The 27,637-nt window shown below is 42.6% G+C and overlaps 1 protein-coding gene across 4 annotated transcripts in view; it reads right to left on the bottom strand.

The window, feature by feature from the left end:
• Window positions 1–27,637, bottom strand: part of itpr1b (inositol 1,4,5-trisphosphate receptor, type 1b) — a 144,256-nt gene that overhangs the window by 100,997 nt on the left and 15,622 nt on the right. For 2 of the 4 annotated variants that reach the window (XM_071203053.1, XM_071203055.1), the window contains exons 2-12: window positions 23,765–23,835; window positions 7,523–7,638; window positions 7,253–7,339; window positions 6,128–6,286; window positions 4,735–4,833; window positions 4,559–4,642; window positions 4,261–4,407; window positions 2,613–2,717; window positions 970–1,014; window positions 845–874; window positions 94–248 (exon numbers count right to left, since the gene is read on the bottom strand). In XM_071203053.1, the coding sequence (XP_071059154.1) occupies window positions 94–248; window positions 845–874; window positions 970–1,014; window positions 2,613–2,717; window positions 4,261–4,407; window positions 4,559–4,642; window positions 4,735–4,833; window positions 6,128–6,286; window positions 7,253–7,339; window positions 7,523–7,638; window positions 23,765–23,835 (1,098 nt within the window). The remainder of the gene's footprint in view (window positions 1–93; window positions 249–844; window positions 875–969; window positions 1,015–2,612; window positions 2,718–4,260; window positions 4,408–4,558; window positions 4,643–4,734; window positions 4,834–6,127; window positions 6,287–7,252; window positions 7,340–7,522; window positions 7,639–23,764; window positions 23,836–27,637) is intronic. The other 2 variants (XM_034082656.1, XM_071203054.1) reach the window with 2 other exon arrangements.

Raw genomic sequence — 27,637 nt, 5'->3', positions numbered from 1 at the left:
TGTTCTCCCTCCATGAGGTCTGAATGAAATGTACAAAGACCCTAGGCCCTCCAGAGGCGTGTACTGAATGGTTGGTGATTAACTCCACGGTACCTGGGCACCATGGAGTCCCCTCCTCTCAGAGTGGTGGGGTCCAGCTCAAAGATGGAGGAGATGTCCATGCCGTCGGGAACTGGAACCAAAGTGTACATGATCTTCTCCTGTGGAGCTCGCAGGCGACCCCGTAAAGCTTCATTATCCGCATCCAGCTACACAGAGAGAGAGAGAGAGAGAGAGAGAGAGAGAGAGAGAGAGAGAGAGAGAGAGAGAGAGAGAGAGAGAGAGAGAGAGAGAGAGAGAGAGAGAGAGAGAGAGAGAGAGAGAGAGAGAGAGAGAGAGAGAGAGAGAGAGAGAGAGAGAGAGAGCAGTCAAACACAAAATATATCAATCATATCAATCCACAACTTTGATAAGCGCAAAGATAATGCATGTTTTCACTCTAACGTACTATCCAGCTCCATTCACGCATTAGCTCTCACTCTTTACTTTATTACTGAAAAAAAAAGACCATAAAATATTATTACTCCTGACTTTTGGGCCTTATTGGCACAAAACTACAGATCCATGCTTGTTATTTTCAGTGGTTTGTATCACACCGCCCCCTAGTGGTGATTTGTATTGAAGCAGCTGATATGGTGCTTTGATGACACCCTGTGGGGAACTACTGCTACTACGATAAATGAAAAACAGCCCACATGAAAGAGTGCGTGCTGATTGAGGGTGCGAAAGAGAGAAATTGGAAAACAAAGCAGCAAAGACATGCCATGTGCAGTATATGATGTGTGTGCCGGTGGTATGACAGTACCTGGAAATTAAAGGGTGAAAAGTCCACCACCTAGAGCAGAGAGGCAGCACAGACGAGAACAGATTAGATAGAAGCGGGGACACCAGCGGGACAAAGTGATCAGAGGAGAAGAGAGGAAGTCTTACTGAGGAACGCTGCTCAGCACTCTCCTCCTCAAAGTCCTGATTCACCTGGAAAACACCCGCCCACACATGTGTTAAAATGTGGTCACCGGACGAGGCATCCAATGCACCTGAACGTCTACATCACAAAGCTCTAGGTGCAACCATGGCATAGTTCTTTGCGGATTCAAACTTTAAAAAGGTCCTTTATTTTACTGTTTTTCATCAATATATTAAAGGTCTCAGATATATACAGAACATGTCTCTGAAGTGTTTGGCTCCAAACACCAAACAGATCATTGCAGCATTACCCATAATCCCCTCTGTTTCAGCCCTGTTTCCAAAGTGCTGATTCTCTGTCTGTTACTTTAGATGAAGATAAGGAGCCCCTACCCACGCCCCTCTGAGAGACATTTGGTTACAAAGACCTCAATGGTGCTCTAGGGGAGATTCAGGTGATAAGGGGGGGGGGGGGGGTTACCTTGGTTGCTGATTGGCTAATGGTTACACAAGACAAATCATCGTTATGACATCACAAAGTGGCCAAAATCTGATCAGCTCGTTTTCAGACAGGTTTTTATAGAAATGGATCAGGACAAAAAGAGAGAGAATCTTTGTTCCTGAAACTTTCAGAGTCTCTTTCCACAGAGGGGACACATGTTGATGTAGAAGAGACATGAAGAAGAGGGAACACATGTTGATGTAGAAGAGACATGGAGAAGAGGGGACACATGTTGATGTAGAAGAGACGTGAAGAAGAGGGGACACGTGTTTATGTAGAAGAGACATGAAGAAGAGGGGACACATGTTGATGTAGAAGAGACATGGAGAAGAGGGGACACATGTTGATGTAGAAGAGACATGAAGAAGAGGGGACACATGTTGATGTAGAAGAGACATGAAGAAGAGGGGACACATGTTGATGTAGAAGAGACATGAAGAAGAGGGGACACATGTTGATGTAGAAGAGACATGAAGAAGAGGGAACACATGTTGATGTAGAAGAGACATGGAGAAGAGGGGACACGTGTTGATGTAGAAGAGACGTGAAGAAGAGGGGACACGTGTTTATGTAGAAGAGACATGAAGAAGAGGGGACACGTGTTGATGTAGAAGAGACATGGAGAAGAGGGGACACATGTTGATGTAGAAGAGACATGAAGAAGAGGGGACACATGTTGATGTAGAAGAGACATGAAGAAGAGGGGACACATGTTGATGTAGAAGAGACATGAAGAAGAGGGGACACATGTTGATGTAGAAGAGACATGAAGAAGAGGGGACACATGTTGATGTAGAAGAGACATGAAGAAGAGGGGACACATGTTGATGTAGAAGAGACATGAAGAAGAGGGGACACATGTTGATGTAGAAGAGACATGAAGAAGAGGGGACACATGTTGATGTAGAAGAGACATGAAGAAGAGGGGACACATGTTGATGTAGAAGACACATGAAGAAGAGGGGACACATGTTGATGTAGAAGAGACATGAAGAAGAGGGGACACATGTTGATGTAGAAGAGACATGAAGAAGAGGGGACACATGTTGATGTAGAAGACACATGAAGAAGAGGGGACACATGTTGATGTAGAAGAGACATGAAGAAGAGGGGACACATGTTGATGGAGAAGAGACATGAAGGTAAAAAGGTAAAGGACACACACCTCTCCCATCTCCGCCGCCATATAGCACCCTGTGGCCAGGTGCTTGAACCTGAACAGGCTGTTCCAGTAGCCGGCGCCCCCCCTGCAGGGGTCATGGTGGACCACCTGGAAAAAGACATTGAAAAAAGGCAAAATAAAACTGATGCTGCTTTATTTGTGAAATCTTAGAATGATCATTTGCATTGTATTGCCCCGTCGTGTTGTTTCCCCCCCGTACCAGATTCACAGCCACCTGGGTTCATCTTCCAACTTATAGACGAATGCATTCAAGCATTTGGACTATCTATGTTGTAAATGTATTGTCTTTCAATTTACACACGACATCTATTGCACGTCTGTGCGTCCTGGGAGACGGCCTGCTGTAGTTATTGCATTCACGGTATGGATTACATGAAGTTCATCTTTTGTTCTGTGCCGTGTTGTTGTGTATTAATAATATGGACTCAATGATCGAAAATTAGTTTTCCAAAAGATTTTCCTGTGTGACCAAACTAGTTTATAAAAAGGTCAATAACAGACGAGTGAATATTACCCAGGCCCTTTCTCATTTAATCAAATCCCCCTCCTCGACTCCTCCGGTAGTGACCCGGAAATGAATTTCAGCGCGTCATGTTGAAGGACATCTAATTTCTCTAAATGCACTTCGAGGACCGAGCATCGAGGAGGCTCTCTGGAGGAGCTATAACCGAGGATACACTGATGGGTCCTCCACGGCTCCTTCGTGGATGCATTTCCGGCAACAGAGATGTTTAAAAGAGTCGTGACGCACGGCCGGACTTATCTCAGCCAATGACAGCTCTGCATGCATCCCCTGGATATTATTTTATTAACTGCTTTCATCGCGACGCGATGTTTACAGAGAGAACAGCTGTGAGGTCCGTGCAGAAAGCAGAGCAGTGTGTAAAATATATATCACTCAGTAGAACAGGCCTACTCTTTTTGCTTTAGTTTAGTAGATATCTACAAACAAAGATTTTTCTAAAACCATGTAGTGCTTCACAATTAAATACACCACGGCTGTAGCCTGTTTTAGGAGCTGTATGTGCGTGTGTGTGGTGTAGGTGTGTGTGGTACAGTGTGTGCGTAGATGCAGCGGACAGACAGGTGTCAGTTGGTTTGGTGTCCTCTGCTTACTTTTAATACTTGTAAATAAATTTTTGGCCCGTAATTTATTTTCCACATTGTAGCGACCAGAGGGGGGGGGGGGGAATATATCCAGTCTCTGATAGTGTTACGTTATTATGAGAGTGCTCTGCTTGATTCTGAAATTGTATATATTTATATAAATATATATGTGTGTGTGCGTGTCCGCATCTGTAGCCATTATTGTCTCATTACACCGCACTGTGAATGAATCAAAGTAAATATATAAGTCATCATGAACACATCTGTCCATCAGACAGAGGGCTGCTGTGCCTCCTGTCATCATTAATGGACGTCTCTTTAATATGACCGCTCAGAGGAGAGGAGTTCTCATTTCTCTAACCGCCTGCTGCTTCCCCTCCTCTCTCCTCGGTTCCCCTCCTCGGCTCCTCCGCTCGCATCTCCTGTGGGCGGGACTAAGTATCGAGGATAGGAGTCGAGGAGGGGAGTCGAGGAGGGGAGTTAGAGAAATGAGAAAGGGCCCCAGACAACATGTTGTGCTTACCTCCACTTCCCACAATGCTTTGCTGCTGGTGGCAGAGGTGGCAGACTGACGGCCGGTTGTTCTGAGGAAAACATGCTGGCTCTTCCTGTGGTCGTCACAAGTGAGGAACTTCTCCTGCTCTGCGTGGAACAACCGCACGACATCGCCCTGTGACACACACGAGCACAGCGTGAAGCAGATAACCACATGTCAATATTTGATTGTCATTTTTATCCTCTTGCGATCATGTTGATGACTTTTTGGATGAGTGTGTTTCTTTAATAGATCCAATATACTGCACGCTGTTGTACAAACGGACCCCTTTCAGTATCGTCTCCTTGTTGTCACTCCATTTCATGAACAGAGTAACTTTCCAACTCGTGTTGCAATTGACAGAATTGACCTGCCGGGCAAAAGAGAGAAGTGTGTGAACAAACCACAGGTAATGTTGTGTTATAAATAAAAACAAGTATGTATTGTATGGGCCTTATGTACCTCATTGCATCCTGTGTTGTCCACTAGCTGGTGGCTGCTGGCATGAAGAGGCTGACCCGCATTCACAGGGTTAAGGACTACTTTATCTCCAATCACCACCTAAAAACAGAACAGTTTTTAGTTTAAATGCATTAAATACAAATCGAAAAGAAACAGTTTAAAATCTAGAAATAAAGAGTCATTCGGTGAAAGGCAATCGAACATTTGAAGATAAAATACTGCAGCCGAAATAGGTCCTCTGTGGGGATTGAGCACTTCACTTAAATTCTAAAAGAAAAGTATGTCACATCCCCAGACACCAGCCATCATTCTTGAAGTCCCTTTCTGCACAAGGTGAACTCCACACTCAGCTTGGGGAGACCAGGTTACGTTGGATCATGCAAGCCTCAAGTTCAACACTAGGGGGAGCCGTTCTCCGTACTGTGGGTGAGAGAGGACAGGATCTGAAGTCCTGACCCTGAGCATCACTCACTAACCGCAAAGGAATGTCCGCAGCAAGAATCAATAAAATAGAACGTTTTGATAATTATATTTAGTATAAACTTATTTAGTTTTATATATAGTTTGCTCACACCACTGAGTTCCCGCGCTTTCAAGTGAACTCTATAAGAGCCTGGAACTTAAAGGGGCCGTATTATTGTCCTTTTCACGCTAGGTTGGTCAACCGCTCAGAGAGGTCCCGCCCTTTAGCCTATCATGTACAATGTGTTTGAGCGCTAGCCAATTAAAGCAGGAGCATAACAGTGATGTCATTATGTTATGAAGGAAACAAAGGCATCCAATGAAGGCGTTTCAGGCAGGGAGGGTGGGGAGTAGGGGAGAGAAACTCCCTCCAGATGGAACGTTGTGATTTTAGCCTTTGCAGACCACTTACATGCACTGACACTTATATAATACACTAAAGGAAAGGGAAAACTCTAAAAAGCATACTAGGGCCACTGTCTCTCTCTATTTACTTTGACGGAGGGACCTTAAAACTGGACTTGGTTTAAACTGGAGTTGCGTGCCCTACTTATTAAATAATTAGGATAGTTTGAAAGCAGATGACGCATTTCCAAAAGTGGATTAATAAAGCTCGACTTAATTAGCAAATTAGCCATCTTACCGCAGCACTGGACTAGTAACGCATTGTTGCACTCGCAAGAGATACACACTGTAGGCACAATGTGTTGTTTCAATGCAGCAGAACCTTCATTGATTTTATTCCACGTAAACAACAGAAAAGGCACCGGACCTGGAACTCTGATCGGGCTAAGTGTCTTCTTAATGATTCTGTCTGCAAGCAGCATGCGAGTCCATGGGACTTCTGTTTTGTAACCCTGTGAAAAGTCTAAAAATAGATCCTTAATTTCTCCCACTGATGGTAATTAGGCTGAAGCCCCGCTCTACCCACACTGTCTCCCAGGGACCGCAGCTTGTAGAAAGGCTGGATGTAGAACCAGGATCCCTCATTGCCCGCCGAGTCCAGAGTCACCCTCATGGCATTCTTCTCCAGCAGTGCAGGTAGGCGCTTGTTCACCGTCAGGTATTTGTTGCTTTTCAAGTGCAGCAACTGTTGGCAAAACAAAAAAGGGGCATAAAATACTTTCAAGACAGATAACTATGACATAATACAGACATTGGAACAATCAGAGGCCGGAACCAGATGGAAATACTGGCACAACTACACCCAAGGGGACACTTGACTGAAAACATGCGTCTCCGCATCTCGCTGGTATCTTTATTTATTTTCAAAAGTATGCAAGTCCTTCAAATGTCTTGTCCTTGAATGCTTCTCATGAACTCTGTGGGTTCTCCCCCTTTAAAACAGTTCCCACACTGTCAAAAAATAATCTAGCACCACCAACCAGACTGGAATCATATAAACTCTGCATATTTGAGGCCCGGGTCTGTTTAACTAAATGCAAAATGTAATCCTTCGAAGCGTTGTATAGCGTTAGAGACGGGGGGGGTTTGCACTGAAGAGAGCCTTTGATAGAAGCTTCAAATGTAAAATAAATAACATTTGGTTCCTTTTCTCAGAACAATTAACAGACCGAGAGATACTCATTGAATTTGAACCACAGACTTGTAATAAAAAAAAAACTCGAACTGAACTGTTATGATTAGGACAACAAGCGAGTTCCATCGACCACCTAAGTGCACCTGTGTGTATGAGTTGTTGATTAAAGTCTTTCCCTTTGGCAAACCAGGAAACAAAAGGTGCTTTGTATTAACAGAATGACAGTTCATTGCAACTGTGACTTCCTGAACGGTTTGTATTGTCGCCAACGTGTGCATCACTGAGCAGGAATGCACGGCTGTTCCCAGTTTCAGATGATCTCACACCTGTGTGCAAAGCCGGGCAGTGAGATAAGGAATTACAACGGACGACTTTGAAGCAAGCCTTTGTGCTGTAGCAGTTATTTCAACACGATTACAACTGAATTATATTCCGTGTCATCAAGCACAGGGTGTCGTTTAAAGTTCTAAAAAGGTTGCTCCCGAAGCACCTCATCTCATTGGTTCCTGAACGCACCTGAATGACATTTCCATACTGGATGACTGTTCCCAGCAGCTTGCGGTTTTCAGACTCATTCTGCTTCTTCTCCAGGTCAGCAGCATGCTACAACACAGAGCAGGAAACACAGATGATCAAGGAAACTGAGGGCATTCGATACGTGTTCTCGGAAGAAGGACACTTCACATAAACAAGGCTACAGGCTTCGTGTCCCTACTCCATACTCCATTATGTGCAACATAATAAAACCCGAAAGGCAGACAAAGTAAAGGTGAAGAGGACCCTTACGTGGAGTTTGGTGAGGAGGAGTGTGTCGGTGGTGCTGTTTCCTCCGGGTTTCGCCGCTTTCCAGAACTGTTTCTGTGCCGAGTATCTGTTCATAGGACACAGTTTGAAAAGGCAGTCTGCGGATAGAAGACAAGAGATCGAGAAAGAGTCAAGCATGTCAAATAAACATCATTTTTTAATAGTTTGTGTGCATGTTAATGGACTGCAACGACTCAAATCTCTCACATACTTCCCCATGCCTGAACTGCCTCAACTGGAAATATAATGCAGCGATAAGATAGCTACTGGGTCGACTCGTTTTTATTTGTTGATGCTTTCAGGAACCTCAAGCCGGTCCACATTTCCGGCCAAAACGTTGCAGCTTAACTCATAAATGCTCATTATAAGAATAGACTCAATACATTTAGTCTTCGAGGTTTACTTGCTCACATGCCTAGCAATAATAGATTGATCTGTATCATTGTGCTCAGAGTGATAACAAGTGCTCAGCATATTCGTGCAACATGACGGAACAAGTTAATAAGTACAGAAAATATAAAAGGTTTAATAACAAATTACATAATCGATAAAAGATGGGCCGGAGAATCGGAGCGGCGGGAGCGGTACTGCAGTCGCTTTACCGCACCGTCGTGACGAAAAGGGAGCTGAGCCAGAAGGCAAAGCTCTCTGTCTCCCGGGCCATGTCCCTTCCTACCCTCACCTATGGTCATGAAGGATGGGTCATGACCGAAAGAACGAGATCGCGGATACAAGCGGCCGAGATGGGTTTTCTCCGCAGGGTGGCTGGCGTCTCCCTTAGAGATAAGGTGAGAAGTTCAGTCATCAGGGAGGGACTCGGAGTGGAGCCGCTCCTCCTTCGCGTCGAAAGGAGCCAGTTGAGGTGGTTCGGGCACCTAGTTAGGATGCCACCTGGGCGCCTCCCTAGGGAGGTGTTCCAGGCACGTCCAGCTGGGAAGAGACCAAGGGGTAGACCTAGGACCAGGTGGAGGGATTATATCTCTTCGCTGGCCTGGGAGCGCCTTGGGATCCCCCAGTCAGAGCTGGTTGATGTCGCCAGGGAAAAGAAAGTTTGGGGCTCTCTGCTGGAACTGCTACCCCCGCGACCCGACCACGGATAAGCGGGAGAAGATGGATGGATAAAAGACAACGTTTAAAAATAGATTTAAACAACCAGCATGGGCCAAAAAGACAAAAATATGCGTATTTGTCCTTGAGGTTTAGCTCTGCATTCTCTATACAATCTTAAAGGAAAGACCTTAGGGAAAGGATCTACTATAAATCACTACACGGCATATAAACATGTCTCATCATTTAGTCAGGGTCTCCCCATAAGGTGAAGCTATATGCTAACTGGTACAGGGGACCCGATGAGCTGAAACAGGCTAAATGTAGCCTCTGACGCGCTCTCACTGTGAAATGCGGTCAACACAAGAGTCTCCCGGGGTTACCCATCATGGGCCGGGAGGTGCAGGACCGGCAGAGAGGAGGCCAAGGACTAATGAAGGAAGTAGGGCATTGGGAGAAAACACTTCTGATGAACAAATGAGGTTATTGAAAAGGGAGAGGAATAAACTGGGACGTCTGTGTATTTCAGAGGCAGAGAGTTGGTTGATCGCAGAAAGATGGTAAAATGGAAGTCAATTGATCTAGTTGTTTCAGTACGATCATCAACAATGACAAGCAGCGCCGTGTTCTGCTTTCCAGAGGCCCTATTGTGCTTTTTGGGGTTTTCCCTTTCCTGCGTGTTATATAGGTTATTGTTCCCTCCACAGGGAGTTCCTCTCCCACACCCTCCCCCTGCCTCCTCCATAGAGTGCCACAGTGACGCGTCCTAAAACCCGGAAGTAAGTTAGCATTTTACCACTTCCGGTTCCTTCGACAAAACGCAATGCAATTTCTCCATAGGATTTTGGAAAATAGCTCGAAATAAGGTCTGTGGTTGACCCACATTGAAGAGACAGATTTTCTAAATCATAAATCTATCGATTAGATTGTAAACAAGTCACAGTCGAGGCACACAATACAAATATGAATCTACAAAATTAGCAGAATATGTCACTTGTAGAATGCATTATTTTTATGTTAATCCTCACTAGTTAAAAATGAAAACACCTTTAGAAAAGAATCATCAATTGTGAAAATTCGCTGTGGATATAGTCATATGACAATTTGTTGATATCACCCAACCCTAGTTTAAACGGCTGAACAAGCTTTACAAGAGAGAACAATCCCATTGTCACATAATCACTTTATCCATCAATCAATCTTTATTTATAGCCCAATATCACAAATGTTACATTTGTCTCAGTGGACTTCACAGTGTGTGCAGTATATCAGTATGACAATACGACACCCTCTGTCCTTAGACCCTCTGTCCTTAGACCCTCTGTCCTTAGACCCTCTGTCCTTAGACCCTCTGTCCTTAGACCCTCACATCGTACAAGGAAAACCTTCCGGAGAAAACCCACAGTTTAAAGGGAACATGGGAGAAACCTCAGGGAGAGCAACAGAGGAGGGATCCCTCTCCCAGGACGGACAGACGTGCAATAGATGCCGTGTGTAAATTGAAAAGATAATACATTTGCAACATAGGTAGTCCAAATGTTTGGAAATGCATGTGTGTATAATAGGAAGATGAATCCACGAGGATACCCATCCAGGACCGATGATCCAGGACCACAGCCATTAGGACACACCTTTTATTGTCATTACACAGTACAGGTACTATGTAACAAAACGGTTTCTCTGCATTTGACCCATCCTAGTGTTAAGAGCAATGGGCTGCCATCATGAACGGCGCCCGGGGAGCGGTGTGGGGAATGGTGCCTTGCTCAGGGACACCTCGGTAGCACTTGGTCTTGCCGGGACTTGAACTGGTGACCTTCCAGTTGCCAAGCCAAGTCCCTATGGACCACCACCGCCCCATTCAACTGAGCACTCCCCATTTAATATAGTATGCTATATTTATATCCTCCATTTTATACACTCTTTGTTAGTGTTGAAATGTGGCCCGTCAAAGCCGGAAAAGCCCGGTTGTAAATAATCACATTAAGGATGGCTCCTTTCCATTAAGTGACAGAGTGAGCCATTATGCCCTGGAACCGGCTCAGCTAAATGGAATGCAGCCGTTATTGTTTTTAAAAATCCACCTGTGCTTTTCCTGCTTTGGCCAGTCAAAATATTACATTACATTACATTACATTACATTACATTGCATTGCATTTAGCAGACGCTTTTATCCAAAGCGACTTACAGTGCATTCGACCAAGAAGATACAACCTTGAAGAAAACAGAATCATATAAGTACATCAGGTTTCATAGAGCAAAACATTTCAAGTGCTACTCAACTGGCTTTCCATAAGCCAGCCCTTTATTAGTATATAAGTGCTTTGTTAATAGTTCTATCGCTCGAGGTGGAGTCGGAAGAGATGAGTTGTCAGTCTGCGCCGGAAGGTGTGTAAGCTTTCTGCTGTCCTGATGTCAATGGGAGCTCATTCCACCATTTAGGAGCCAGGATAGCAAACCCACGTGTTTTTGCTGATGGGAACTTGGGTCCCCCTCGCAGCGAGGGTGCAGCGAGCTGTTTGGTTGATGCAGAGCATAGAGCACGCGCTGGGGTGTACGGTTTAAACATGTCCTGGATGTAGGAGGGGCCAGATCCATTCGCAGCATGGTACGCAAGTACCATTGTCTTGAAGTGGATTCTAGCAGTTACCGGAAGCCAGTGGAGGGAGCGGAGGAGCGGCGTGGTGTGGGAGAATTTAGGAAGGTTGAAGACCAGACGAGCCGCTGCATTCTGGATGAGCTGCAGGTCGGATGGCACATGCAGGTCGACCAGCCAGGAGGGAGTTGCAGTAGTCTAGGCGTGAGATGACGAGAGCCTGGACCAGAAGCTGCGTGGCTTTCTGGGTCAGCTGGGGACGCATCCTCCTGATGTCGTGAAGTGTGTATCTGCAGCAGCGGGTTGTAGCAGCGATGTTTGCAGTGAAGGACAGGTTGTTATCTAGGGTCACACCCAGATCCCTTGCAGGAATATCCATTGAGAATGTTCTATTTATTATCGTTTCCCGTGATTCAATGAAAAGAGAAGCGTCCATGGCATGGTACAGTAAAGATACTTTTTGCCTACAATCCCGTGTTTGTCACATTTAATGGATGTGAAAGAATTTGGATACGTCACATCTGTCCTTGACAACTCTATTCGTCTGCTATGAGAATGCGGATTTGGTTTAAGAAAGATATTAATATTTCAGAACAGAGGTCGTCACAGAAATACTGAATAAACCTCTCCTCGATCTCAGAGATCCTTGATTGTAGCACGAGAATTGTATAGCTGGATTTCTATTAGTGATAGTTAAGAAAGAATTGCATTTCATTTGTATATAAAATTGTCACGTCTTGGTGAACAAATCAAATCTTTGTTTTGGTTTTATGTTGGTATTTTAAGCAGAGTACCCAATAAAGAAGAAGTATAGAAAAAGCACCAAATAAATTAAACATTAATATGCACCAACATCTACTTTAATTTCCAAGCAACACATGTATGCTTGGTGTACGTTAGCTGTAGTTCCAAGCATTGTGTCCATGGTGGCTGCTGTATTTTCCCTACACTACAACATATTTCTCAGTCCTGTCCTTCGAGCTGAAAGAAATTTAATAATTCATAGATACTTTTGTATACTCTGTTTTCCTAAAAACAGGGCTCACCTGGGTTCTTCCAGTTTCTTATTATAATTCTCTTTCCAACAGGTCTGAATAACGCCTGTGGCTCGACAGTGACAAGTCATGTTGGGTCTTCGGGAACAAGCCTTTGGCTCAAAGCTGGTCCGGCTGTTGTTTCATAGTTTATGAACCTTTAGCCAATAGTCCAGTGTGAGGTGAGCAGCAGCACTTCCACCCTTTGCTGTCCCTGAGCTGCTATTAATACTCAACAAGGATGTTCTGGCTCACTCATTAGGCCTTAATAAGAGAGGTGGGATGAGTCAAGTCCTCACACTACCTAGGAGTCCTTTGAATACAGATTGAAATAATAAAGTATATCAAAATCAAAAAAAAAAAGAACTCATAGTTGTTCTGTCATTTCTAAATGTGCCTTTAAGAGGGCCGAGTGTGCTTTTGTGGGTTGTCCGTTACCTGTAGTGTGTTACATCGGTTTTTGAGCTTGTCAATTGTCTGCAAAGGCTAATACTCCCAAAGATCATGCTCGAGGGAGTTTCTGTACTACACAAACTGGATGAATGTGAAGTATTTTGTTAAAGGAGGATGAAGGCGTAATTAAGGAGCACTATTGGAGCGACTTTGATGGTTATTGGACTCAGGATTAATTCATTTGGATTCCCGCTGTATGAAGAAATTAAAGGACGGCGCGAGTGGAAACAATTCACAAAGGGATTGAACCGTTTAAAACACATGCTCAAAGTAAGCCGGATTTTGCCGATGTGTTTATGTGGATTCAAAAGTCGTAAATAATCTACAAAATGAAGGAGACCGATCTGATCGGAGCAACTGACAAATAATCCAACTGAAACCGGCTTGGACAATGACTGTTTTAAAAATGCGTTTATCCAGACAAGCCTGGTTTGGACACTTTATGGGCAGAAGAAACATTTATATTAAAGAAAGAATTATACATTTCTGTCTTTTTATGCCTTTAATACTAACTTGAATTTTTATGAAAAATTAATTAGTGAATTATTTTTTATTGTAATGTAGAGACAAGGCTTTTAGTGACAATCGTGTATTGCCTTACAATTATATGTAAAAAAAAAAAAAAAAGTTCCCCAGGTTGGGAACCACTGAGATAGAGGGTGAACATTTGGATGACATTTTGGAATTATTGGTGGAAAGATTTCCTCACAACATTTAATATTCATTACTAAAAGGTACAGCCGAATCATCACAGCGAACAAAAACTTTTACCACCGCAGATGGACCAAAAAAGGGAGCGTTTGAAAAAAAAAAAAAGGGGCGGGTCCGCTCAGTGAAACAATAACAACGAAACATGGAGGAACAAAAGTCTGTGTTTAAGTTGTGTGTGTGTGCGTGTGTGTGTGTGTGTGTGTGTGTGTGTGTGTGGTTAAAACACATCAGCCTGCGGTCGCTCTTTAGCCTTTCTAATGATTCTGAAGGTAAACCCAGTGAAGGCGGTGCGTGAAGGCGGTGCGTGAAAGGCACTGCGCACTCCTCTTCTCAGAGGCTGAGTTAACCCTCCCGCTGCCTCCTGGTGCTGCAGAGATTTCATGAAGTGAAGGAGGTTTTCCTTCTATAAAAAAAGCTGTGGGCAGCAAATACTGTGAGCGTCACGGACATGAATACATAGATCAAGGCAGACTGGTCACACTCTCCTGTTTTGCCAATCCTTAAAATTAAGTCCGAGTTCGACATTTTAATTCATGTCCTGCCAACACTGGCAGGACATGCCGTGTCCCTCACTCCTCACATCCCAAGCTGCATCCCCAAAAAGTGTATTATGTTGTTGCATCGTTTCAGATGTTATGTTTCAGGTGTGCTCTTGATAAGCCATTAAAACAGTAAAAACACGTTCAGTTTCCTTTTGCTTTTTGTGTCTCCTGTTCACCAAAACATACTATCTGTGATGGAAAAAGAAAGTAATCCAAAAGTAATCTGATTAGGTTTTTTAAGAGACGTAACTGTAACTGTATTCGGATTACTTTCAGAGCCATGTATTCAGTAATCAGTAACTGATTACATTTACAAAGTAAGTAGTAGTAGTAGTAGTAGTAGTAGTAGTAGTAGTAGTAGTAGTAGTAGTAGTAGTAGTAGAACCTTTATTTATCCAGGAAAATCAATTAAGAACAAATTCTTATTTACAATGATGACCTGACAGGAGGCAAAGGCTTCCTGAGGGGATGGGGTTTGGGAGGAAATAAAAAGACACACTCCGGGCACTACAGAACCCAGGAGACAACACAAACACATAGAGCAAAGATGAGGCAGAGCAGTTGAACATATAAAAACTCTAAAACAATATTGCTGTGGTTCAATCAGTCATTAAAAGCAGCATCAGGCAAAGCAGCTGCATGTGCACCAGGGCGTCAACAATAGTGACATTGAAGGTGCGGGGGGAGACAAAGGTTTTCATTTTCAACATTTTTTGAAAGACACTCCAGCTACCTGCTGCTGCTGCACACTGCAAGGCGGAGCGGCCAAAGGATGTATGGGCTTTGGGGATCTTTAGCAGAATGCTTGTAGCTGACCGGGTGTTGTGCGTTGGGGGTGTGCGGAGTTGCAGTAATTGTGTGAGGTAGAAGGGGGTGAGGCTGAGGAGTGTTTTGTAAACAAACATCAGCCAGTGGATGTTGTGCCTGGTCTCAAGAGAGGGCCAGTTAGCCAGAGAGTACAGGTCACAGTGACGTGTCCTGTAGGTGGTGAAGCGGATGGCGGAGTGATACAGAACGTCTAACTAATCGAGAGCTCCTTTACACGCCGAACGGTAGATGGCATCACCGTAGTCGAGCAGAGGAAGGACAGTCATCTGGACCAGAGAGAGTTTAGCAGATGAAGTGGATGAGGAGCGATTCCTATATAGAAAGCTGAGTCTAGCTTTAACCTTGGTCTGAATTTTGGAGAGATGTCAAACTAAAATCCAAGGTATTTATAAGATTGAACTATTTCGAGGTCCCGGCCAATGGTGCCAGTTTGGGAGGCACCACCGCGGCTAAGCCCACATGATCTTGGTTTTAGTGGTGAGGACCAGGCCAAGGGCAGAGAGATGTGACCGGATTCTCTGAAAACTATCCTGAAGAGTTTTCAGGACAGTATCTGGGGAAGGGCCAGCAGTGTACAGAATCGTGTCATCAGCATATGGGTGGACAGAGGAGTTGCCCACTGATTTCTCCATGTCATTTATATATATTTAGAATAGGAAGGGTAACCCTCCCAACCCTGGAGACATGTCACAGTAGAGACACAGAACACAATTAAGAAACAGGAAATTAGCATACCATGTACTCTTTAATAATAAATGTGGGAACAGTGAAACATGTGGGACCAAGCATTGTTCATTATTCAGTGTTGTATATCAAAACAAGTTCTACTTTAGGTTCTGCTTTTGCTTTGTCACGCTCATGCGAGGACTTAAAGGGCCAATAGCACGTTTATTCCGGGTTACGGTTACTGCTACTGTCTGGTGTGAAACCACAGCTTTGAATATGATTTGAATAGCTCAGTTGGAAACCAACGTGTGTTTCGTTTCATCCACAACTGACAAGGCCATGTAAGGATCTATACAAGAGTTTTATCATCCAGTCTATAGAAGTCATGGTGGTTCAGAAAACTAGCATGTATGCATCTGAATGCAGAGGGCAAGGCAGCCAGCAGCAGATAGCAGAGTAGCAGCTAGCATACCTTTAGAGCACGAGCTGTAGGATAGAATAGTTGGTATGGCCATATTTGGCATTAAATAAATCATTACAGAAAGATATCCTAACCGCTTGACCGATCCAAGTTTCTAAGATAGGAAATCCTATAACAGAAGCAATCCCTAAACTCATGGTTGTGTCCTATGCTATTTTAAGAAGTAGATCAATAGAATTGGGAGGGATGAAACCCTCTTTAATGGTCACACGTGCAGCGGACACAGCACACACAGTGACATTTGGCCTCTGCATGTAACCCATCCTAGTACCAGGAGCAGTGGGCAGCTATTGCGCAGCGCCGGGGAGCAATGGGAGTGGGGGGGGGGGGGGGGAGGGGGATGTCCGGTGCCTTGCTCAAGGGCACCACGGCAGGGCCCAGGAGGTGAACTGGGACCTCTCCAAGTAGCAGTCCACACTCCATATATTTAGGTCTGTTCGGGGACTTGAACCGGCAACCCTACGGCTCACAGTCCAAGCCCCTACTGCCTGAGCCAATCTTAACAATAATTGTAAAAGGAATTGTGTCCTGCCTGCATCTGTGTCTTTGTTGCATCGATTGAAAATGATGACAACCAATGGAAAGACAAACAAAAAAGTTTATCAACAACGATTATCCATCTTCCTGCTGATTTTCAACACAGATTCTTTGTGTTTACACTTCATCATATTAGGACATTCGAGTCAATAGTCGTTTTAATGCACTCCAAACTACTGTCCGTCGTCCGAGGGACAACCTTGGTAGTCCAAAGTCCTGGCGTTACCTACGATTTTACAGTTTTCAGAATTTCCATGACATCCTTATATTGAGCACGTGAATTGTACTCCATTAAAACCTAAGCTATCATATTACCGGCACATGCATTTCCTCGTGGATAACAAATGGACACTCTTGTATTAACCATATATAATCCATCTTTGCAGCAGAGCGTACAGTAGTCACTCATTTACTATAAAAAAAAAAGTAAATAGAGATGTTGTTGTCGTTTACTTCATCTACCCCGCGCTGTGCTCCAGTTTGTAACCATTTAGCTCATGGTTTGGCCTAGATGAAAAAAGGCTGCTTTGTGGTTAATATGTATCGCAGAAAGCAAATTCTATGTAGGTGAATTAATACTTGAAATTCACTCTAACATTATTAAAAAATAATCATGTTGACACCTCCACTGGCCATGCATTGATCAAGCTCCAGCAGGGCTCACAGCCATGTTCAAACATCAAGGGAGGCCTTTTGTTTTGACAGCGATGTTAGTGTTGTCTCAGTTCTAGGAAAAATCCATGGGCAATAATCCTGTTTCCGATGAAAAGCCAGACTCTGCGCCCGTTATTAACCAACGAGCAGAGTGGACTCACACGGCACCATCACTGCGACAATGAAAGTGGTAAATGACATTACTAGTATTTTAGATAATAAGCAGAGTTGTGCAGCTCTGTTTATTGACCTTTCCAAAGCGTTTGACACCGTTGATCATCGCATCTTAAAGCAGAGGCTACTCAGTATTGGCCTATCCAGCCTTGCAGTGGGTGGTTTGTGAACTACCTCTCTGAAAGGTCCCAATGTGTTCACTTTGATGGACTGTCTTCTGAGTGGTTAAACAATTCTAATGGTGTACCGCAAGGTTCTGTTTTAGGACCACTTTTATTCTCCATATATATTAACAGCGTAGGTGAAAATGTGGATGAAGCTACTTTACATTTGTATGCGGATGATACTGTGATCTATTGTGCAGGTCCCTCCATTAAGGAGGCTGTTGTTAAATTACAGGCTGTTTTTAACACTATTCAGACTCAGCTCTCTGAACTAAAGCTTCTTTTAAATGTGGATAAAACCAAGGTAATGCTCTTTTCAAAAGCAAAAAAGACACCAGAGCCTGTTTTAGATATTGTAACTACGCAAGGAACAAAACTTGAAGTTGTTGCCTGTTACAAATACCTTGGTATCTGGCTTGATGATTGTCTTACTTTTAAACTTCAGGTCAATAACCTGCTTAAAAAGCTGAGGGTGAGGCTAGGTTTCTTTTACAGGAACAAGTCCTGTTTCTCGCTTGAGGCCAGGAAAAGGCTAGTCACTGTGACCTTTGACCTGTGCTGGACTATGGGGATCTGGTCTATATGAATGCACCTGCCCATTGCCTGGAAAAGTTAGATGCTGCGTATCACAGCGCTCTGAGATTTGTTACTAACTGTAAAGCACTTACTCATCACTGTACCCTGTATGCCGAGGCAGGTCTGCCTTCACTAACTGTACGGAGGCTCAGTCACTGGTACACGTTCATCTATAAAGCCATGTTGGGTAAACTACCATCTTATATCTGCTCTCTGATCTCTCGACGAATTGAAAGTACGTATTGCCTGAGATCTCATCATGTTGTTTTATTAAATGTGCCAAGTGCGAGGACTGTCCTAGGGAAGAAAGCTTTTAGTGCAGCTCCACTAAACTGGAACAGTCTGCAAACCTGTTGAAAACTGAGCACTTTGGTTCCCCTGCATCACTTTGAAACTCGGCTGGGTGACATGCTGTTTGATACTCATGGTACCTGCCACTGTAAATAGAGTTTGTAAACTGTACCCTGTACATTATGTTGTATGTCATCCTTATTGTTGTTCTGTTGTTTTTATGTTACATGTGTAACGTCCTGCAGGTCACCCTTGAAAAAGAGATCTTTTGATCTCAAGGGGCTTCACCTGGTTAAATAAAGGCTACAAACAAACTGGAGCTGAAAAGTCACATGACCAGGGCTCAGGCTGAGATACTGAACCAATCAACACATCAATAAGTCCAGGTGTGTCCAGCAGAGATTTCACTCGTCCTTTCTGTGGTATGCATGTGTACAGGCTTGACTCTCAGGTGGTGTTCTACTGGACCACAAACTATTGAAAATCCATAACATGAATGTGCTGCAATCCAACGTCACAATTACCATTCAGTTCAGCACTTTTCTGCTCCACAAAAATGTTCTCAAACTATTTCATTTCATCACCAATGCTATCCTCTCCTTCAGCTACGCTAAGGCAGCGTCTACTGGGACATTTGGAATTCATCATAAGGGCTGTGTGAGGTGGATAAAATCAGATATCAGGATATTTATATTCAATATATTCACTTCTAAAAACGTACTTTTGACCATGGATATGTATTATTTGTATGCTGTCTCTTTATTCAACAAGTAAGCTTACTCTTTTATCGTTTGCCTTTCCTCTGCTATGTCACTGTTATTCTGTAAGTTTCCCGATGCGAGATTGTTGGTCATATACATGGACATGGATACTGTGATACAAATATATTGTCTGTTGACCATTGTTGCTTTCATAAAGTACTTTAAGTTTGACCATAATGGGAATGTAAAGTCTAAGTTGTAAAGGGAAATAATAGAACAGATGGAGAGTCTGGTAACTTCAGTAATGACTAATGCAAACTGTATCCACGACACAGATGCAGGACTGATATATGAGAAATGTACCAAAGGCTCTTCTAAAACAGAAATGAATAACTGTAAATCAATATAACTTGGCTGTACATAAACATCTTTAATTAAGATATCCCAGATATATTGGGTGCCATAACTCTAATGCTGCTTTCTTATGTGGACACTGGATTTGACCTTTGGAAGCTGAGACATATTTCACGTAAACAAAGGTGTTGGTAAATACCGATGGATGTTTCTTTTTAGTTGAAAACAATAGAATACAAGGAAAACAATGTATTAGTACGACGAAAATAAAATACTCTATTAACCAGTTGAGCCCTGAGCCTGTTTTTCAGGCCTCAGGCTCGAAAATGACATGCCCAGAACAAATGACTATAACTTCACTTCTAAAAAGGCTTAAGTTAACAGTAAAGTAAATTAATAATCTTTTTTCTCAAAGCAAGGTTACACCTGTGAGTTGGATGTAGAAGATTGAACATAGTAAAAAAAAATGTAAATTATAGTGTCCGTCCAAAAATAAACCATTACTTATGGTGAAAACCACCCTTGAATGATGGGATGGTAGACTAAAAGCTTTAGGAATCCAAACTATAACATATAATAAGTACCCTGTATCAAGATTGATGCAAAACAAGTGACATTTGACCTTTTTAAAGAGGTTTAGACAAAATAAAACACTTCTGGGGTCATTTGGGTGCATTTTCCATATCTCTGGCCCCCCTCGTCGATTTTGATGATTGACATCTCTTTTTAACCGTTAGAGCCAATAGAATCGAGGGGAAGTTCCTAAAATCCATCTAAACATTACCCATAGGTGAATGAGTGATGCACAGCCAGAATGCCCAAAACAGGAAGCTGTCATACACTCTCGAAGCAGCTAATATGAAATCTCCGTTATTGACATAAATATGAAGATGGATTATTATCAGTAATAATTTCAAAGTGACACAGACACATTGGATTAACCTTCAGTTAAAGTTTTTATCGTTTGAATGCCAATTTTCTATTGACTTTTCTTGTTTAGTGTTCAGTATTTCTTTAGGGCTCTTCTCAATTAAAGACCCTTACAATGGTGTTACGTCTGCTCCCCCTCCCCCTCCCTCATACACACCGACACCCCTGAATACATGCAAATCAAAAAGTCAGGAAAGCTGAGGCAAAGCAACAATAGAAGTGCTCCGGGTCGCCACAAAAACAAAAGATATTGTATTTTTAGCCACAGAGCTGCGAGCTAATCTGTGCCGATCACGCTGTCAGGTCAGAGCCGGTCGTTAGACGTTAAGATGTAATGACAGGCTGCTGTCACGGACCTGATACTTAACTCTGACTGGGACTACCATCAGAAACACTCCATGTGGTGCAAGCATCGTGCCCTGACAACAAAACAGAGTCTTGATCAATGAGGCAAATTAAATGTAAAAAACGTGTGCCCTCTGGTTGGGAAATTCTTCAACCCAAGTCATACAATGAAAATGTCTATCTTTATCGAAAAGCTAGAAGTGCCCAGTAAATTTATAATGAATGTTTGGGCAATTGCACCACATGACAGGATAGAGGTGACCATTTAGGAGGGATTCCCGGTAGTTCTTTTACTTTTATGTATGCACCACAACACCAAGTCAAATTCCTCGTACGTGTTAACCGACCTGGTAATAAACCCGTTTCTGTTTCTGATGCAGTACTGTCGCTTTGTTTTTACAAACTTATTCAACCATTTGAAATAGAATATATCCATTTTAGTCTCCGTGAGGTTTTGATATAGGAAAGGAGAGATTTTATATAGGCTAAATCCAACAAATACTATGTCAGGGAGCATTCTGTCTGTGAAAGATGTCTCTATTTGCCCTTTTTTCAAGCTAAATAACCACTAGCTTTTAGTAGTTTCTGCATTTTTTTAACGAATACGTTTCTTCAAAATGAGAAAAATATATACTGATACTTAAAGGTGGGTTATGTAATTGTGGAGAAACCAGCTCGAGTGCGCTAGAATTTGAAAGTACACAACCGAAAAAAATCTGCCACTTCCTTCAGACTTCCTTATACGGTACGTCCACACCGCAGCTTTAGACGAATCTTCCACCACTTCTCTGCCCATTGACTTTGAATGGGGATGACGTCACTTTGCCTCGCTTTTCGCCGAACTGCATTGTGGGGGAGCGAAGCGAAGATTTCCAGGATTTAAAAGTTGAGCAATGTTCAACTTTTGAAGCTGAGCTGGAAATGACCAATGAGGGCACGAGATAAGTTTGTGCACAGATGGAAGGCTGACAGGCAGGTAGGCCATCCAGTTACTTTAGCCGGGCCGGCTCAGGTGATTGGTCGTGCTTTTTACAGCACTACGGCTTCCACTGATGACATTTATTAATGTATTTATTGTCAAAGCATTTCATGTATTCATTGCTATCGGGATGTTAAGAGCATTCCATGGAATATAACAACAAGTGTTTCTGAAGTGAATGACATACCCCACCTTTACATTTATCTCAGTTTTTTCATGTACTATTATTCAAAGCTAGACAGGTCCAAATAATCTGAAAAAGCAAAATGATATACAACCAAGTTAGTTTCACAGTCAGTGAGTCTGTGTGTGCATGCTCCTGTTCCTTGTGGCCATCAATCTAGAGTACCAATTATGACAATGACAGGGACATGAAAAATAAGGTCCTTCATTGTTTCCGACAGAAAATTAAAGGTCAATTTAATATTTCACCAATTTGGAAAGTGCACTGTTCCAAGTAAATGGAAATTGGCAGTTGTGTTATTTCACTCCTGACTAATTCACTTAAAACTTATTTTGGAAACCTGCCAACACATATATGGAAATGTGTTGTGGCAGCCAATGATGTCAGGCTATTAGTGGCTACTATATTAGCTGCACCTGTTGTCAGCAGGCCGGATAATCATATACTTATTTTACGACAGGGTCAGACTTTTCCATAAAACTGCACAATGTATCCTTCCTGTCTTATGTCAGACAGCTGTTGGTCGTGTGACTGCGTGCCAAATGTTCTGTTAAGACAGATATCTGAAAGCAACAGAGGTCATTGGCATTTAAGCGAACAAATGATCATGTCTGCAGTCAAGCTCTATTTCAAATGCAGGCCTCAAACTAGATAATATGCAAATATAACTAAGCATCTCAAAACGGTTTCAGGAAACAATATACAGCGATGCACCTTTCAGTGGAATGCGAGAGTAAAATGAATGTGTGGTTGATAATCGTCTAAGAGCATTTTTTTTTTATCTGGTGAACAAAAACCGCCTTTAATAATTCAAGCAGATCTGAAAAATAAATGGGCCCTTACCCAGCAGAGCCAAAAATACAACAGCAAAATAAATCAATCTGAACCAAACAACCCTTACGAAATGCAATCATCAACAACATGAGGAACAACAAATCAAAAAGACGCCCAACTGAAATGACACAAGCCGTTACTATGGACTGTTCTTGCCTTAAAGGGCCTTGAATACTCGTGCAGGTTCACAAATGTATGTTGTGCCTCTACTGTGACATGTTTAAAAAAAAAGGTATTTATTCTCCTCATACTTCCTGTATTCAAGGGCACCTCTTTTCACCCTCTGTCTAAAACCAGAGCCCAGTCTGCTCAGATTGCTTAGCTGGCACTTAATGAGTTGATATGTTTGTAGAAGAATTCAGGTGTATTGAGAATGAAGAAAACAAGAAACCAAACCGGCAGCTTGTTGTTTTGAATGCGACAACAATAAACAAAGGTATGCGGAGAGGTTTCGAACAAGTACAAGTGTTGATAGATCTTTTCCGGGAATCGGTTGAGCGGCAGTTCAAACCCAGATTAACAACAACGAGAAATGTGAGGTCTGTTGTTAAAGGAGTTCTTGGAGGCGTGCACAACCAATGTAGGAGCAGCCGTCAGGCCAGCTAGTATGCTCCGATGTTAGCTTGGAGATACTGACCTTTGACAGATCATAACAGCATCGGCACTATCATTGTTTTGGAATCAGATACTCCAGAGCTGCTTTTATAACTCCTAAACTTCACCTGACCTGTCTGGTAACACATACATATGGAGGTTAAAGGAGACATTATGCTCCATTTTAGTTCATGTATGTTGTGCCTCTACTGTGACATGTTTACATACTTTAATGTTTAAAAAAGGTCATTATTGTTTCCTCTTTTCACCCTCTGTCTGAAACCAGAGCCCAGTATGCTCCGATTGGTTAGCTGGCCAGCTCTATTGTGATTTGCTAACCGCCACCAATAGAAGGGTTAGAGCTGCATGTTGATGTCACTATGTTACAGAAGTAAACAAACGAGTCCAATCGCAACATTAACTTTGACCTAATCTTCTGAAAAAAGAAGAATAAGCACAGATCCAGTTGAGAAACCCTCAACTTTCTGAAAATCCTGACATTTACTTTAGATATCAAGATCAATAACCGAGTTGATTTTGAGGCCTTACCTCTGAATTTCTTGGGTGGGTTGTTGAGGTCTCCAGTGTCGGGTTGCACCACACAGCGGTCATCCACAAGCCTGGGGACACAGCCATCATTAGGATGAGTCAAGCACTCAAAACAAATGCTATTACAAATGTAACAATACACCCGCTAAAAGCAAGATAAAACCATTATAATCCTTGTGCTAATTATGCTATGAGGTTAATAACTTAGAAGTACCCTTACAATCTAATGCCGTCTATTTTTCTTCTAAGAAATTGAAAAGGAAGTATAAAGTTTCTAATCTGATATACTCAAGCAATTTTGACCACTGCAACATATCCAATGACAGAAAGATAAACAGATGGAAAACAGCACAATTACTAAGTATGTGTACAGCATTTTAACACGGGACAGGTCCAGCGTCTTAATGTTGTTCCAGCTTTCTGGGACTAATGGATCGAAGCGTTCTTAACAGTATTACTAACACCTGTTTTTTACGGCTATGTCCAGTCATAGCACGATTCACACTTATTTTATCACGTTGGAGACACAGGCCAAGTCTCATCTAATATTTAAGACTTGGCAGCAACTCTCCAAGACAGGAGTTCAGTGTGATAAATGTAACCTTGTAAATATCTGCAACATCACTGAAATAGTGCCAACACCTCATGGAAGGAGGATTTCTGAATTTCATGACACACGTGAACAGGTTTCTTGTAAGTTCTGCTTATAAACCTAATATAGTGTGTATTATGAAAGGATTTACGTCATGGGAGAAACTCCCAAACAAGGAGTGAGGGGTGCAAAATAAAGATTTCTGAACTTGGTCACAAGCAGATTGGAAAATCATTGTTTTTTACGAGTACCTTCCCCATCGACTGCCTCACCTTGTATCTACAAATATAATAATATGTAGGTAAAAGACATGTCTTTTTGGAATATCTCAATCACACGAGGCATTTGAGGGGAAACCGATCAGAGTAATATCAGATAGTAGAGCAGCAAAGAAAACACATATCAGTAGGATGCGTTGGCCAGTCAGTAACGTCTTTTTATAGCTCATGCAGTAAACTCTGCACTGCAGAAGCTCTGATGCTGAAGGACGAAAACACATCGGTGAGAGAACTCCTCTGAAAGGGAGGAAGAGTCGTAGCCTTGATCGCATCGAGGCACTGATGGGCCAAGGGCCAAAAGGGAGAGGAGCCTCAGTGGACATCTGTGTCCAAAGTCAAGGAGAAAGCTCCTCTTGCATTCTGGGATACAACAACATGGCCGTATATAGAGTGGATTAGTCCACGAGGTAATACACAGAAGTATCTCTTTAAATATATGGAATTATCGATTATCATTTGTATTCCGACATGGCCCCTTTCCCAGCCTCAATGATCCTTCTTCGGTCATTCTGCCACCAACACCTCATTTGAATGTGTATTCAATTATTTATTTTTTAATACAACTGATATTTGTATGGACTCAAGCCAGTGGAAGAACAAACCCCTCTGCACTTTTATTAAGACTGCACTTTGTCAATTAAAATGCACTTTCCCATGTTGTACTGTGTATGGCGAGTAGGGCTGCACGATATTGGAAAAAACTGACATTGCGATATTCTCTTCCCCCGCGATATGAAAAAATACAGGAATTGAAGAAAATACAGTTTTTTTTGTCCGCAAACCATCCTTTCTTGAACTTTGATGCTATACAATTGGTATTTTTTTTAACGATATTTAACCGGATGAAGGATTTTAGTCACGGACTTCTGGATCTTAAGTTATCAGAGCAACAAGCTGAGCTCGCTCGGTTATCCTGCTGTGATCTGATCAAGAATGGTTGTGATCGGTGGCCTGCATGTCACTCACTCAAGAACCCCTGACATGAGAGCGCGAGTTTTCCTTTTGTAGCAAGCAGCAAAATAATTGTAACATGACGTGTTTGAGTTCATTTGCTTAATATCACACGTCCTAAAAAATTAAGTCCTGCATGCGCATAACGCGATTATCGTCACGACACGAAATACCGTGCAGCACTAATGGTGAGTGTTATTTTATTTACACTTTTATGTGTCAATTTAATGGACAATAAATAATTCTGTATCTGAATCTATTTAGGTGCCGCTTTATCCAGAGTGACTAATGTAGACTTCAATATGGTAGACATGTCTCCGGGAGGCAAATTGGGGTTATGTATTTTTTCCAAGGACACCTCGACGTGTTGTCAGAAGGGGGAGGGGTCGATCTGCTGATTGGTAGACGCCTATCTATGGCCCTGCGCAATAGTTGCCCGATTAGTTACAACAACAAAAAATGTTGAATTGCCACAACATAATGTTTTCTTCTGCCTCTCAAATATGGAGATTCTTATTTTCTCGTAATATAATTATATTAAGGTGAATTTAAGAGAGGGTTAAAAAAGACATCCCCATTGGACTTTCTGGAACCGAGCTGGACATTTTTTTACTATCCCCTACACTTATTAACCAATTGATCTAAAAATTAAATCGATGCTGAAAATCTGTATCTTAAGACATATCGCTTTTCAAAATCATTCATCTCCTCTGCACTCAAACTTTATTTATTTACTGTGATGCTATAAACTATTTATCGTGTAAATTGGAACGATCCACATCCAGGCTCCCGGGTGTTTCTGTGTGCTTCCTTCCTGTATGTTCCTGCCTGTGTACGCGACATAAGCCGCTCATAACCAAGTGCCCCTTGCAGGATTAATACAGTTTGATTGATTGATCCTATCATCAACACACATGGTGCTATCCTCAGCTAACCAGCGGCGGTGCAGGTGGCAGCAGCCGTCTCCCAGGGGACACATCCAGTGTGCCGACAGCTAATGAAACACCTACAGTATACACAACGGGGCTATTTATAGATCCGTCCTCTACGCTTCTCTCGTTCACAGTGAGTGCTCACAGCTGAGGTGGGTGGGGGGGGGATTGATTACGAGACAAAACAACACTAGATCGGAAATCTGACAAATGAGCTCTGTCATGGTGGCAGTCGTCAAAGCTGTCGTTGCCATGGTGGGTGACGCAATCAGTAAGCTGGATGGATCATGAGAGAGGAAGAGGAGGGCTGCACGGTGTGAAGGGTGGCAAATAGAAAAGTGACATGGCAGGAGGAGGAAGATTTCAGCACTTGGGGGGCGGATAGGATAACATGAAGGCTGCGCCCTTCTTCACCTTGTAGGAAGGAAACCAAACAAATAGCAAAGAGAAAGCTTGATGCAACAAAATGAAATCTGAAAAATGGAGGCTGACATGTCGGATTTATCTTTAATTTGATTTCTGGAGTGACTTTCTAATTGTATGCCAAGATAAGCCCAATTTGCACATAATGGGGCTTGAAGGAAGACGTCAAGTATAGTAAATGGGGCCCAGCATGAAGCAGAAGGAGACTGGTTAATTCGAGACCAGAAGCTGAGCACAGAATGTCAGGGAAATAAAAGCAGTGCGGGGTGAACAGCGGGATCCATCACCTCTCAAGTAACCTTATACTTAACATATTTACATTTCTCGATGCCATCACTCTGTATTCGGCTCAATATTCAAAAATATGACACAGTTTAAGCGACATTTGAATACAGTCAAGCTACGCGTTGATTAGCTGATCACAACGACACAATTGTACATGTATGGGGTAGTCACTGACTTTAAGGTTGAAGAGACAAGCCTCATCTGTTTCTGCTTTAAACGTTTCTTTTTCTATAGCATTTTCAGATACAAAACACCCAGCCCTTCCAACGTGGGACTACCAGGCGTCGCTATTTTTACAAAACATGTGGAGCTGCCAAATATGATTATAATTTATAAGAAACTGGGCTAAAAAAAGCTGCAATAATCTTAGAGCAGAGCAAGTAGTCTTGGCCTATTACTGTGGGGAAATAAA

Source organism: Pseudochaenichthys georgianus, chromosome 5 (genome assembly GCF_902827115.2).
Source record: "Pseudochaenichthys georgianus chromosome 5, fPseGeo1.2, whole genome shotgun sequence".
NCBI classification, from domain to species: domain Eukaryota; kingdom Metazoa; phylum Chordata; class Actinopteri; order Perciformes; family Channichthyidae; genus Pseudochaenichthys; species Pseudochaenichthys georgianus.
Note: the sequence above shows the minus strand (reverse complement) of the source record. Positions and strands in the feature narration are given on the sequence as shown.